Here is a 14884-nt window from a genome sequence, read left to right on the forward strand (position 1 = left end):
ACGCAGTTTGTGTGAGTGCCCAGATGTGGGGGGGAGCATCAGTATCAGGAAATAAAGTCTTTGAGATTATTTTGTCTTTGAATTGGACAAAACCAAGAAGCTGAAGGATCCAAGTAATGACATTTTTCGTCTTTGCCAAGTTGCAGTGCAGCAAAAAACAACATTACCACTAACTTTATTTATTTCAATTCCGTTTGAAATGGCCATGTAACTTCATTACATAAGTTCAATGTAAAAGGGTCACATTTAATGAAGTGGTTCCTGCCTTGTTGAGTGAGTGCGGATAAATCCATTAACTTGAGAGTGATGTAATTAAATAAACTTTATGTGATTTACTATTCACATAAAACACAATTTGTTCAATGAAATGATCCATGATCTTTCCCTCATCTTCAACTATGCATCCATTCATCCTTCAGATATATCTGTTGATTCATAAAACATAAAAATGTATGATTATGTATAATTATTAAGGGGATGTTTGTTATCGTAGCTGAAAGAAACATGCTGCAGGACTTTTACTGACATTTATAGACAATGTACTCCAGTGTAAGTAATACTCTCCAGTACATTGAATATCCATGTAACATAGATTGTGCAAAGAGAACACTACAAACATGTGTTTTTCTTGGCGGATACACGCTTGCGGAGGCCAGTGGTACAGAGGGCAGTCAGGGCGTGGGGGGGGGGGGGGGGGGGGGGGTGGAGATTCAGCCGAGGTCACTGACAGACTGAGCTTCTCTGTGAGGGACTCGAAGTTTCCCCAGCGCCTCACGTTCACGTAAACTCAGAGAGAGAGGGTGAACTAGTAAACAAACCAGGAGGCCAGAGTTATGGGAAAAGCTGGCAGGGCTGGGATGAGTGTGAGTGTGTGAGTGTGTGTGTGAGTGTGTGTGTGTGTGTGTCTCATTGTAAACGATGCCACGGCATGCTGAGACTTGGCCAAGGTCTGTGAGAGGAGCAACTCACCCAGGGGCCGGAAAACATTTACTTCCTCTCCACTCACGGTCGGCTGAGCGCTGTAGATCTTGTAGAGCTCTAGAGGAAAGGACAGAGAGGAAAAGCCAGAGGAGAGCACGGTTGAAAAGAGACGCAGAGGTGAGAAGGGAACGAAGCTGAAGAGATGTGATCTGACGTAAAGGAGCAAGAGAATTATAATATAGATACATGATGTCACCTCCTTTCACCACCAGCACCCCAACATCCTCCATCCTTTTAATTGTTTCGACACATCTGCAGAGGTATTGAAGGTTTTCCTCCGTCCCAATTCAAAGCATTTTTCGTATTCCACATTTTCCTTCTTATTCCAGTTCAATTCTATTAATCTGGACTGAACGGCGTGAAATGAAAACGTGCGTCTTGCCAGCTCTGTTCAACCGCTCCCTCCTTCTCTCTCTCCCTCTCTGTAAATAGCTCAGTTTCTTTAACTTCAGCTGGAAAAAGTTGGGGGTAAGTGTCTGTCTGTCCCTCTCTCTGTCTGTCTGTCTGTCTGTCTGTCTGTCTGTCTGTCTGTCTGTCTGTCTGTCTGTCTGTCTGTCTGTCTGTCTGTCTGTCTGTCTGTCTGTCTGTCTGTCTGTCTGTCTGTCTGTCTGTCTGTCTGTCTGTCTGTCTGTCTGTCTGTCTGTCTGTCTGTCTGTCTGTCTGTCTGTCTGTCTGTCTGTCTGTCTGTCTGTCTGTCTGTCTGTCTGTCTGTCTGTCCCTCTGTCCCTCTGTCCCTCTGTCCCTCTGTCCCTCTGTCCCTCTGCCCCTCTGTCCCTCTGTCTGTCTGTCTGTCTGTCTGTCTGTCTGTCTGTCTGTCTGTCTGTCTGTCTGTCCCTCTGTCCCTCTGTCCCTCTGTCTGTCCCTCTGTCCCTCTGTCTGTCTGTCTGTCCCTCTGTCTGTCTCTCTGTCTGTCTGTCTCTCTGTCTGTCTGTCCCTCTGTCCCTCTGTCCCTCTGTCCCTCTGTCTGTCTGTCTGTCTGTCTGGCTGGCTGTCTGGCTGGCTGTCCCTCTGTCCCTCTGTCTGTCCCTCTGTCTGTCTGTCTCTCTATCTGTCTGTCTTCCAGTCCAGTAAAAGTGAGGCAAAGCCCCAATATTGTATCCCCCAATGTTTTTATTATAAGGCTCAGTCTCACAGTCTGTCATTACAGTTCACACACACACACGCCCGCCCACACATTTGCACCAACCTTCTATAAAAAGAGAACCAGGGTTTTATAATTCAGATCATTCCTTGAGATGGTTAGACTTTGTATTTTATTTTATTTTGCACAGCTGCATTTCCAAGGGATCACACGTCAATCAAACATCTGCCCTGCATTTCCCTGCCGTTTTGGTCAGTGGGAGATTGATCGTAGTCAGCGCTCTCATCTTTATTTGGGTTTCTCTATGAATTTTAACGTCTCGACCTCAATATTTTTATGATTATAAAATTGAAGTAAATTGAATGCCTTTTATTTTAGCTGTAGCACTTTGTGACCTTGTAAGTGCTACAGAAATAAAGTTCTTATTACTTATTTAGCTGCTCTTCTTCACCATGTTCCCAACAAACTTCTGATATTGCAAGAGTGTACGAAGATGATTTTAGAGACACCCCTAACTCTGGCTATCTTGTAGACATACATAATACAAGTTTACAGTTTAAACATTATCAGGCAGTAGAAAATATATCCATTATTTATATGAAAATAGATTCAGTATTTTTCCCCCTATTAACAAACATCCAGCGAACAGGATTTGGGAGAGTACTTTTCCAGAGAAGCTCCCCAGAGCACAGAGGCAGAGAGGGAAGACAGCCTGCAGCCAGTTCCCATGCATGCCATGCAGATAACCAGCTAACTGTGGCGAGGCTCTTTATCTAAACAATGGCAGACATCAGCCAAGCCACAGCTGCCGGAGACATTAGCTTTACACCCGAGGAGAGGTCAGAGGTCAGGGATCTCACAGGGCCCAACAGGATGTCCTGTGTGCCACTTCTCACCCTCAGCGGACCGGCCGCCTCCGTGCTCCTCACGATGAGGAGCGACCATGATTAGAGCCAAGGGCAGAGCTAAAGGTGGGGGTCAAACTCTCTCCCTTCGTCTTCTCTCTCTCCCTCCTGTTCATGGTGACAGGCGATCAAACCGGCAGCACATGAATCCATCGGACGTCTCTCTGCTCTCTTGCTCAGCTCCACCGGGACGTGGCCGTTACAACTAAGAGACAAAGGCAGAGACGAGGGACGGGGCATTGAATAAGGCTAAAGGTAATCTATTCTGGTGTCTCTCCTGAGGCCCCTAAGTGCTTCTCCCTGGACTGTGAGTCACAGTAGAGACACGCAGACGAGTCGGTTAATCACACTCTCATCCGCTCTATATCAGACCACTTCATTTCAGCTGCTTTAAAAGACTTCTGTTTGTTTGTGTGATTTACATTCACTTTGCATTTCCAGGAAACGCTGAGTCAAACCTTGTTTTGCTTCCCGTCGTACCGATACAGAAGTTTTACATAAGTGCAGAGGCACATTTACCAATTCAATTCAATTAGACCTGCATTTGGACTTATTCCTAAAAGCACCAGTCGAGAAAATGGAAGAGAAAGGTTTATCTTTGTCATTGTTGGGACGCTATGTCACCGTTTTTGTGACATAGCGTCAGACAGCCCTTCCAGTGTATTAATGTCCATGATCTTTATTACTATCATGTTCGTTTTGTGGCCGACCTCATATAGTTTCAGCCTTTTGAGACAAACAAATAGATTCAAGTTGAGAAGGTCAACTCCTGCACAAACTATTAGTGGCACAAAGAAAAATAAATCATAACATCCATTTGTCTTGTCCTGTGTTCCTCGGACCAGCGGGCTTTTACAAGCCTTGTGGATCTGAGGAGGATAAATCTGCGTTTCCTGCCGTTGCTCTTTCTTCCAGTAAAGCATGAGTCAGTCGTAACCTGCACGTTCCAGTCTCAGCCAGAGACACATCTACAAAAGGAAATTAACTTTAAACTCTGCAGCCCAACTTCACACAAATGAAAGTCATTAAAGTATTAAAAGAGAGTTATTTATTAACCCCGAAGGTCAGAATGCTGCTCTACATCCTGAGCAGTTGTTAATGGGACGGTGAATGACCTCCCCCGGCTGCAGAGTGCCCTTTGGAAACTGGCTCAGAATCAGAGTTTACATGTCATGAATAATGAACGTCACTGCTCTAGACTGAACTGAGTTCCACTCTCGGTCTCTTAGTAGAAGTCTATCCCAGTCGTCACCTTCCCCAGCTACTTTCATCCCAATACAAACGCACACACAGTCCATCACATCAGAGACAGTGTGAGTGTGTAGGGGCAGTGTGTTTGTGTCAGTCATCTTCTGCTTCTCGAGCAGTGGGAGTCAGGAGCACATCAGGGCCTTTTCAGGTCCAGAGCGAGAGGAGGAGAGACACGAGCTGACAAGAGGAACTCAGTTTGTTCCACCGTCTGGATACTTCCACAGCGTTTCCCCTACTCATGAAGGCCCATCTTCAGACACTGTCTGTACTCGACTAACTGAACTAGTGCAGTGGCTGCTCTAAACATGCCTGCTTGCTATGGGCTGTTCGCTCGGCCTGTGGTGATGCTGGTTACAGCTTCTGTCTGAAACTGTAAAAGTGGCAAAGTGAGCCGTGGTGAATAAGAGTAGATGTTTAGCTGTTTATTCAAAGTTTGGTGAAGCACGACTCAGAATGCAAGCGACCATCGCAACTACACAGCTTTTGCACAAATCGTGTGTCCAAATTGCATAAAATTCGACACTACACTTCGTTGGTCCCCCAACAATACATACGCTAAGTGTGAGGTCAATGAGATGACATTTAAAAAATCTGCAGAGTTTGAAACTTTACAATAACGATGTTTCTCCTCCAGCTTCACCAGTCGACCACTGGTACCGACTGGCACCAGCTCACTATCCTCTTCCCCCCCCTCTCAAGCCCACTGGCCTCTCAGGCTTGCTTAGCACAAACCCTGCAGCCTATTAAAGCCCCCTTTGCTATTCCTGAATGACCCACCCCATTGTTTTCCTGGAGCCTTGTAAATTCAGCCAGAGAGGGTCGACAGTGACTCCTTAGTGGAAACCAAAGCTGAGGAAAACAGAACAGAAACCTGTCACATTTCTTCTCCTGTGCAAAGAGCATTCCCTCTGACATTCTCTCAGTATTGATACATGGCTGTGTTTGTACACTGCAGTGCTGATGGATGACTGAATGTATGACTGGAGGCTTTACAGTGGGCTTGCTGCCACAGCGTGTGCACAAAGCTGGAGGACTCTGAAAATGAATGTATGTACCTAAACTGCAGAATTTAACAATAGACTGGCCATTCAGTCATCCAACACTTTAGTGCCTGTGAAGGGAAAATAGGTTGCAAACGGGAAGTAAACGTACAGCAGGGAGTTTAGGTCACGGCCACGAGAAAAAGCTTTGTAGAGCTTTGTGTTTGTCAGTCACTAAAAACACTCGTAACCTTTGTGCATCTTCGAGTTTGGTTGTGGGTCAGCAAACTGTACTGTTTGTACTAATAATGTTTATAGAAGGAAGGTGCTGAGCAGTTTTCTTTTTTCCCCGTTCATTCTTCTTGGTCCAACCCCACTTGGACGATTGAATATGAACACGTTGTCTTTTGTGTGAGCACATGGAAGCACATGAGTATGTGAACACATGTGTGTACTCGTGTCTCTCTGGCACAAAAAACATCCCATGCACCTGTGCAGAGAATGACCTGGTTTTGTCCAATTCCAAACATGAGCATGTTGTCATTGGAAACCAATGTGTGTGTGTGTGTGTGTGTGTGTGTTTCTGTGTGTGTGTGTGTGTTTGTGTGTGTGTGTGTGTGTTTCTCCGTGTGTGTGTGTGTGTCTGTGTGTGTGTGTGTGTGTGTGATACCTGATCACTCAGGTTCTTAAGCCATGCAAAGGTGAACCGGAGCAAAAACATCATGTTTTTAATGGCTGCAGACGTTAATAACTCTCAGCTCTTTTGCTGAGGTTTACTTTAGTTCATCATTAATCTCATGATAACTCAGCTCTGTTATTACCTCACTTTTTATACAGCTGAGTTTTATAGGATTAGTGTTTTGTTTGGTTTAATTGAAAATTTTCAACAAATATAGCTGAGAATGCATTTATTTAAGTTGTTTAAAATCACCATATATTGCATAAGACAACACATTATAGCTTATTATTCTAACTTTTGATTATTATTACTATTGACTTGTATAAACAAATGCTGCCATGTTTTCTGGTTACATTTACTTTGCATTAAATTCAATTAATCTAAATTCAGATTATTTCCAAGTAATTAAAATTAACTAATCCCAGAAACAGGTCTGACGTGGCAGCCGTCAAACACACAACACCAGCCCCTGAGTGACACCCACAGAGTCGCACACACGCAGACACACAGCAGCCTCTGTCAGTCATGTATGTTCTGCGAGGTTTCCAGCTGATAACTGCCTCCAGCGTTTATTATTCAAGGCCAGCCGGCCCTCGTCGAAGTTAATAATGTTTAATTTCTGTGGTTACTCTGGAACGAGACCAACACAAGCCTCAGGAAGCTGCCTCACAGCCCGGCCAATCAGCAACACTGCAGGAAATGATTAGCAAGTCATTTCATTTAGTGTTGAGTTGTGAGACTTTATCAGTTCTGCTAATGGGCTGAAGTAACTTTTCACACTCTTCTCTGGTGATAATGGAGTTTTCTCCTTTGCACAGAGTTTTCACCAGATGTGGAATGGTTTCAAATGAACAACTCCAGTAAGTGATTGGTCATATCCAAGAAATAGCTCAGTCCATAACTTTATCCATGAAAACTTTAATACATTTTAAAGCCTTGTCCGATGTATCTGAAGCGCTACCCGGGCCAGGAAGCTAGCCGCATTTGTTAACCTCATTTGAAACAGCTTTTTGAAATGGCACGTACTCAACTTGTTTCAACTTTTAATCTTGTATACCTACAAACCTATCATCCTCTTCTTTCAAGGTGGATTAGTTCTCTAACACAGTTATTCTCTCTCTTCCATGTTTGGTCTCTTTTTTTTACGAACATCAACTTCGGCCACTCCCTTCATTTAAGAGTCTGTGACTGAAAGGAAAAATGAATCTGGGCCAGACGGACATTTTTTGCAGCGCACCACCTCTAGCAGAGGAGGGTTTGGCCGGTCTCCATGTTCCACACTGGATGTATGTTCTGATGCAGCGCAGCAGAAAACTGTTGACTCAGCGCTCCAAAAACATCAGGCGGAACAAAGAGAGACTGTCTAGTCAACAGCCGCGGCCAGAGAGCAGCAAGCACCTTACTAATCCTGATGTTAGAGGCAAACACCAGCAACTCCCAAAACACTCTTATGTAACGCTCTTTGATGGGGCTGGTGGAGAACTGGTGGAGAACCGGTTTGTTGTTGGTGGACAGAGTTTCCACTTTCTTTTCGGGGGAAAACTTCACACTCTCGGATGAACGATGTAGAAGAAGAAATTAGGAGACAGGGGGAGGAAGTGTGAGAGGAGGAGAGGGATAAGTAACAGGAGCGATGGGTTTTACAGCTCCTGTCAAACTCTTTCTGACACCCTGGCTCATGCATGTCACTCATCTCATGGTCACTGGTTGACGTGCTGTGTGTGTGTGTGTGTGTGTGTGTGTGTGTGTGTGTGTGTGTGTGTGTGTGTGTGTGTGTGTGTGTGTGTGTGTGTGTGTGTGTGTGTGTGTGTGTGCTTTTGCTTCTCAGTGTCTTATAATCATCTATCCTCGCTTACTGTGTGTGCTAAAATCTCCCCCACCGCTCTGACTCACACCCCAGGCAGCCTCCTTACCTATTTTTCACATAGCCAACCCCCCCCCATACACTTTATTTTTTGGGGTTAACTATCTTCATTTTTCCTTCAGCACTCAGGGAGACTTGAGACTGGGATCAAGCGAGTGAGTCCATGGCCACCTGCTGGTTTTCAGAAAAATAATTAATATGTTTTAGGCTATGCAGTAAAAACAAGAAAAAAGATCAGATCACTTCCTTTCATGCTTTACTCTTCTCAGTTGCTGTGAGAAACCCCTCATGTTGCATAATTTAGAGAAATCCGTTTTTGATTCCTCTAAAAAGTGACTATTCTCACACATAGTGGAGTTGATTCCTGCACTGTCATTGGTCTGACAAGGCCGGCTTTATGGAGCACTTTCTGTCACCTTCATCCGTGTGCCAGGGTTTCAGAAATCTATCCAGTTGGGTTTGTGAATATCAGAGACTCGCTGGAACAAAGAGCTGCTTCAGAGAAACAGGAAGTGACAGTGACAAAGAGAGCCTGTTGATGAGAGGCGCAGATCTGCCTAATGAAAACCACTCTCATGTATCCCGATGCTGCTGCTAAACATCAGGGAGCCTGGTGCTGTTGTGAAGTTTGTGAATGTTCCTCATCTATCGATCACCTCAGGGCCTCCGAGTTAACATTGGTATATTCAGCAGTGTGCAGACTGCAGCCTGCAGGGATGAGTCACTGACTCGTCTCTCCCACGCAGTTTGAACGTAGAAGAGCTACGAGTTGCTGATACTCTGTGAGCTTCTATATGGATCTAGTAACAGTTTGTCATGGGATAGATTTGCACAATGAGCTTCTATAAATGTGAAATGCATCTTAACACACAACATAGTACATAGACTAGGAGTTATATTCTGCACCTTCCTCCAATGGACTTGTTTTTCAATGTGTTATGCATTTATTTATCTTATTATTCGTCCATGTAAAGCTGCAATAATCCATATTTTTCAAGTTTAAAGAATGATTTTCAATCCTGGGTGAGGGTTGTGGTTTTATGGGCATAGAACATTAAAGCCAATTATGTATCACACCTCCTCATCGTGCTTGTACAATACGCAGTGTCGATATATTTAGGCTCAGGTTTATTTAGCACAGAAAAAATAATTACATAGAAAAAATATTTATATATATTCCGTGCAGGGGGAGGCAGACAACCCAGTGGGATTATTCAAAAAGCCTCCACCTAAATAAAGCTGAGATATAATTAACATTTGACGATGCAAAAATATAATAAATGCCAATGAGAGTCAATAAAGTAACAATAACATAAATTATCAATACAAACGTTTAACATGCCGTGTGCAGATGCATTCAAATACACACCTGAGTGAAACTAAAGTCTGTTCAATGAGTTTTAAGTCAACTTATTAAACATGGACCTTCGCTTTTTGCATGTGTTTAAACTGCAGCTGTTAATTTAAACACACTTGAAATGTTGATTTTAGAGTTAAACAATCCCGGTAATGACTCTGCAGGTTTGACATCTCCTCGCTCATCAGCCCACTCACCTCATCTTTGTTGTTGGGAAATGACCATGGACAAAGACATTTGCCTTATTAGTTGTTAAATGTCATGTTGGGTTTATTGTTCTTGCACGAAATGTCATGTGGCTTCAGAACAACGCATGAAATGTCACTTCTGTACGTTCACATGAAATGCCACCGATTGGGCTTTTGCCAAACTGTTGTGCAACATTCAGGACACACACACACACACACACACACACACACACACACACACACACAGATGATGATGATCTGACAATGGTCTGAATTCGATTCTGCATAGCTGTCTGTTTCAATCAAATTATAATGACAACAAAGCAGGTGTTCCTTTTAGGATTTGGACTCATCTGTGTTTATGAGCCAAGCCCACTGGGCAATAGCGCCCCCATAAACTCTCTCTCTCCCTCCCTCCCTCCCTCCCTCCCTCCCTCCCTCCCTCCCTCCCTCCCTCCCTCCCTCCCTCCCTCCCTCCCTCCCTCCCTCCCTCCCTCTCTCTCCCTCTCTCTCTCTCTTTCTCTGTATATATCCACCCCTCTCTCTCTCTGTCACCCTTTCTCTCCTGAGATGCATGTGGAGGAGGATGACAATGTTTCCAGGGAACAGGAGGAATATGTGACACTGCTCTCCTTTAGTCATAGTAGGAGATATGTGGTGTGTAATCTGTAGCTGGGAGGCACCTAAATAAAACCCCTCTCTGTCCTCCCACTACTCCCATTGACTCTGACACATGTCGGGCTGCATGAGGACGATGCCGCGGTGGAACATGGCACAAAAACTCTGATCAATCCGCACGTGGGGAGAAAGTGTGTGCAACAGGGGGATTCTTATCTGGGCACAGATGTTTGATGTTATCCCGAGCAGATAGTCATTCCTCCCACAGTCAGGCCGCCGCACCACTGCCAGCTCCAGGGAGGACGCCGCCCAGCCGCAGAATGTGACTGCACCGCGTTTCATCTCCTCCTTTCACTCGCTCAGTCGGTATTAAGTTACACCTCTAACTATAAAAGCCCTCAAATTATAATATTGTTTTAGTCAAATAGACGTTTAGTCGGTAGCAGCTCTGTGTATAAAAGTTTGGATTAGATTATATATATTGGTTCAAACCCAAAAGAGTTTGCATCGATGCTGTGCCCTCATATTTACTGATGACACCAAATACAGACACCAGACTTGCTGCAATACGAAACCTTTTAAGTATAATTAAGAAATCTATACAGACTTGTTTATGTGAAGACAAAGTAGGCTGAAGGCAGGAAGGACTTATTATTATTACGATGGGTTAAGAATGTTTCAAAAGGCAATCTCTCCAGCTGTTGCATGTAAACACACACATATTTAAGCCCTGTGCACTTCAAGACTAAAATAAAAACGTGTAAGGAGAAGTTTCCTGTGTTTTCTAAAAACTTTTGTTTTGGTTCCAGTCAAACTTTTAACTTGCATGTCCTCAGCACAAGTTTTCTCAAAATCTATACCGTTATGAATGATGTGCTTTCGGGCAGATGAGAAGAAAAATAAAACAGAGTTCGCTTTGTGCTCGGCTCCAGACAACAGACTGACACGGTGGAGCACATAGAGGCTATAGAGCCGAGTACAGCATTCCCCTCAGGAGTGAATATAGGTTTTATATTTATATATATATATCATGCAAACACATTTATAGCTCAAAATGAGGGCTTCGGTTGTTTTGTGTCTGCTGGACGTGTAAATAAGCTGTTTTTTTTTATCATGTTCTCACCACATCACCTTCATGAGGGGATAGTAAATCAGTCTTTCCAGGTTGCTCTGCTGCCTCCAAGTGGCCAAAGCTATTTATTGATACTTAAATCTGCAATCTGCTACTTCAACAAGATCCTTATATCATTGTTTTGTTTGTTTGCTTTTCTGCTTCTTTATTTACAAAGATATTGGGATTTCATGAGCATATATTGGTTCGTCTGCTAGTTGGTAGCATAACCCAAAAACTGCAGGGCTGATCAACAAGAAACCTGCTGGAAGGATTATGAGTCAGGGAAGAAGGAATTACATTTTGGTGGAGACCCAGGAATTTTTTAACTTTCATTTAATTTTCTGCGATATAGCTCTTTCACGTCTTTACCACTTTTCCAGAGAATAATATATCGACTATGAAGGACAAAATCAGACACATGTATTTGCAAAGGTTTGTGCTCTGTGCTCCTCTCCTATATGTAAGGTGAAGGTCAGGATAACAGACTAACCTCCAACCTCTCGTTTCTCTCTCTCAGGACAGGAGAGCTTCAACTCTCGCTCCCTGGCCCTGCAGGCCCAGAAGAAGATCCTGAGCAAGATGGCGACCATGGTGGTGGCCAACATGCTGACGGATGACACGAGCAGCGAGATCTTGGACGAGCTCTACAAGGCCAGCCGGGAGTTCACCAAGAGCAAGAAGGAGGCCCACAAGATCATCAAGGATGTCATCAAGATCGCCCTGAAGATCGGCATCTTGTACCGCAACCACCAGTTCAGCCCCGACGAGCTGGACACGGTGGAGCGCTTCAAGAAGAAGATGAACCAGGCGGCCATGACGGCGGTGTCGTTCTACGAGGTGGAGTACACCTTTGACAGGAATATTCTGTCCGAGCTGCTGCTGGAGTGCAGGGACCTGCTTCACGGCCTGGTCGAGCAGCACCTGACGGCTCGCTCGCACGCACGCATCGATCACGTTTTCAACCATTTTGCCCACGGCGACTTCCTGGCCGAGCTGTACGGCGACGGAGAGGAGTACAGACTGTCTCTGAGGAAGATCTGCAACGGCGTCAACAAACTGCTGGACGAAGGAACGCTTTAACCTCTCCCGCCTGACCTCCTTCACCTCTAGCTCTTTTCCCTCTTGCTCATTTTCTCGCTGGTCTCCCCCCCCTCCGCTGCCTCCTCCCATTTTCTTTTCACTTGCTCACCGGTGACTGCTCACATCCTTCTATTTGCTCTGGTCTTCCTGCTTCTCCTGCAGCCATTTCCACGGAGCTACACGTAACATCCCGATGCTGCGGTGCAATGAGGGGAGTTTTGTAAGACTGCTGCACACCGGGACATCCAGTTTCACCATGTATGCATTTTAAGTCCCTCTCTTTGTTTGCAAAAGTGTACTGTACCAATGGCCAAAAAACATACATTAGGTATACTGTATATGGAAGATAAATAGTAGTAGTGATCTGTCTGTCTCTCTGTGTGTGTGTGTGTGTGATTGCGTGTGTGTGTGCGTGTTTGTATGAGATTCTCTTGAATAATGTTTGTACATAAGTACGACTATGACCTGGTGTGTGTAGTGTGTATCAATCGTATGTGTCAATCTTCTCTGCAAGGGTATAACACTTGACTTTTATTAAAAATTTCTTGTAAACATCATTTTGTCATTCTTCTGACAGCCACACCTCCAAAGTGAGCTTCTATGGAATCTTTCTTCCTTCTCGTCATAATGATAATTTTCTCTCATGACACATGCAAAGATAAACAAATTTTCCTGCAGCCTCTCTTTACAGGACAACAGCCTCAAAGATAGTAGATGAACAGATGGATCAGATCTGTAAAACGTTGAATTCAGAGACTTCCATTTGACCCAAATCGGTGCCAGGTATAAATACGTCAACTCGTGTTTTGAAAAGAGCAGGAGAATCATGTGATTTGTCTTTTCTGGTTCGTTTGATGCCCTCTGGTCGACTCCACTCCACGGTCCAGGAAAACTTCACTTCACTGGTGGCTTGGTTTGACTCCAGCTCGACGATTCGGTCCAGTTTTATGTCTCCTCACAGAAACACAAAACAGACAGACCACCCACTCACTCAGCAGCCATTTGCTCTCAGTAACTGGTTATTAGACAGACTCAGATGATTCCAGCCACGGTTCAGAGGTCCCGCTTAACCAATCACAAGTCAGTCTCAGCTGTCAGAAGTTTATCCATCAAATAAGTAACTAAAACCAAACCTATCAAAGACACAAACACTTTTCAGTTTCGCCACAAGGGGACAATCGAGATGATTTGGCTTCACTTTGGGGAGCTGTCACTCATCTCCTTGTCAAGATCAAATGTTTAAAACACATAATTTATAATGGAGATATGTTCTGACCCCAGTGTTGTTCTTGGTTTGGTTGTGATTGGATTTCAGATGTTGATATAGTCTCTCGATCTGACCTCCACTTCAACTCTGTCTGATCTGATTCAACTCTCATACTGGTAAAACGAAGCTGGAGCCACTGCAGCCAGAGGGCTTATCCAGGCAAGAGGATGGGAAACAAGGGGGAACAGCTAAACTGGCTCTGACGGAAGATAAAAACAAATCCTCCTACGACCAGCATCGACAAAACTCATTAACTAACATCTCGTTTGTTGAGGTCTCCTGCCTGTAGTTTCATATTATACCAGAGGCATGAAAGTTTCTCCTTAAGCCACAATTTAAATCTAATCTGAAACCATTAAAGAGTGACTTCATCACATTTTTATTGCAGTAAAGTTTGGATTATCGCTAGAGACAAACAGTATTAAACTTCTAAAGTGTGGGCCATCTTTAAAAATGTTGGATACCACAATTTCTATAATGCATCTAAAAAAAAACGTTTTCCTCTGTTACCAAATGTCCTAAAAAAGTTCAACCTCCAGGCTGCGTGTTCATAGCACATGTTCCCCCTCAGCCAAAGAAACATTATATAACTGTTTTCACATGCTCAGTTATACACATGTTTAATAAAAACGACTTATTATGCGCCAAATATAAGTCATCTTCCTCTGAACGGGAAAAAAAACAAATGAATAATGACTACGTTGAAAGTTATTATAGAATACATGTATCCCACCACATCAAGGTGAGTTAAAGGGCTCAAACCGCCTGTCGCCATTTCACTTAAAGGAATCAGATGACGAGAACATCCCCACATGGTAAAAGAAAGGCCCGACTGTTGGTAGCACCACTGGGAGGTAACATGTTTGACCCCCAGCGCAGGACATGTGACCCCTCACACTGTCTCTAAGGAAGAGGGACAATTTCTGGTAAATGTTCAAATTAGTACAGATCGTAAAACTGAAAGCATGTAGCTGTAAAGCAAAGCTGTAGCAGCGTGACAGATGTGCATTGTGGATTTTTCTGCTCGATTTAGTGTCATTAATCCAATTTGACTCAACATATGTAAAACAATATATGAGATTTAGCAATTTTGTACATTTCTCAGCCTCTTTCCTCTTTTTCTTTTTCTTCTATACTCATTTTTCAGCAGTGTTTAAAGGGGAAAACATCGCCCTCTAGTGGTGAAGTAACTGCTTGGTGCTTAAACACTGAGGATAAATTATTATAGCTGTCACAAAAACATTGGCAATGTTTAGAACTATTATCGTTTATCAAATTGATTTCACTGTCTTTTCCTGGGTCAAAGCTGCTGTTATAATGGAACAAAGAAAGCACTTTATTGATGGATCTATGGCCTGGCGACCCTGGTATAGACTGAATCCCTGTGTCCTTACAATAACCCGCTGGTCCCAGTAAACCAAAGGGTTCCTGCAAATACTGAACAGATGAAAGCACTGTTTGGAAACTTATGTAAATACATGACTTATCTATTTATCAAAAGCTTCCCTTCCTTTGAATT

The 14884-nt window shown here is 43.8% G+C and overlaps 1 protein-coding gene across 1 annotated transcript in view; it reads left to right on the forward strand.

The window, feature by feature from the left end:
* The window catches only part of tnfaip8l3 (tumor necrosis factor, alpha-induced protein 8-like 3), an 18818-nt gene extending 6166 nt beyond the window's left edge, over nucleotides 1–12652 (forward strand). The window contains exon 2 of the mRNA XM_061068429.1: nucleotides 11536–12652. Coding sequence (XP_060924412.1) covers nucleotides 11536–12098 — 563 coding nt within the window. The 3' untranslated portion in view covers nucleotides 12099–12652. The remainder of the gene's footprint in view (nucleotides 1–11535) is intronic.
* Nucleotides 12653–14884: the final 2232 nt, after the last annotated feature.

Source organism: Limanda limanda, chromosome 3 (genome assembly GCF_963576545.1).
Source record: "Limanda limanda chromosome 3, fLimLim1.1, whole genome shotgun sequence".
Taxonomy (NCBI): Eukaryota; Metazoa; Chordata; class Actinopteri; order Pleuronectiformes; family Pleuronectidae; genus Limanda; species Limanda limanda.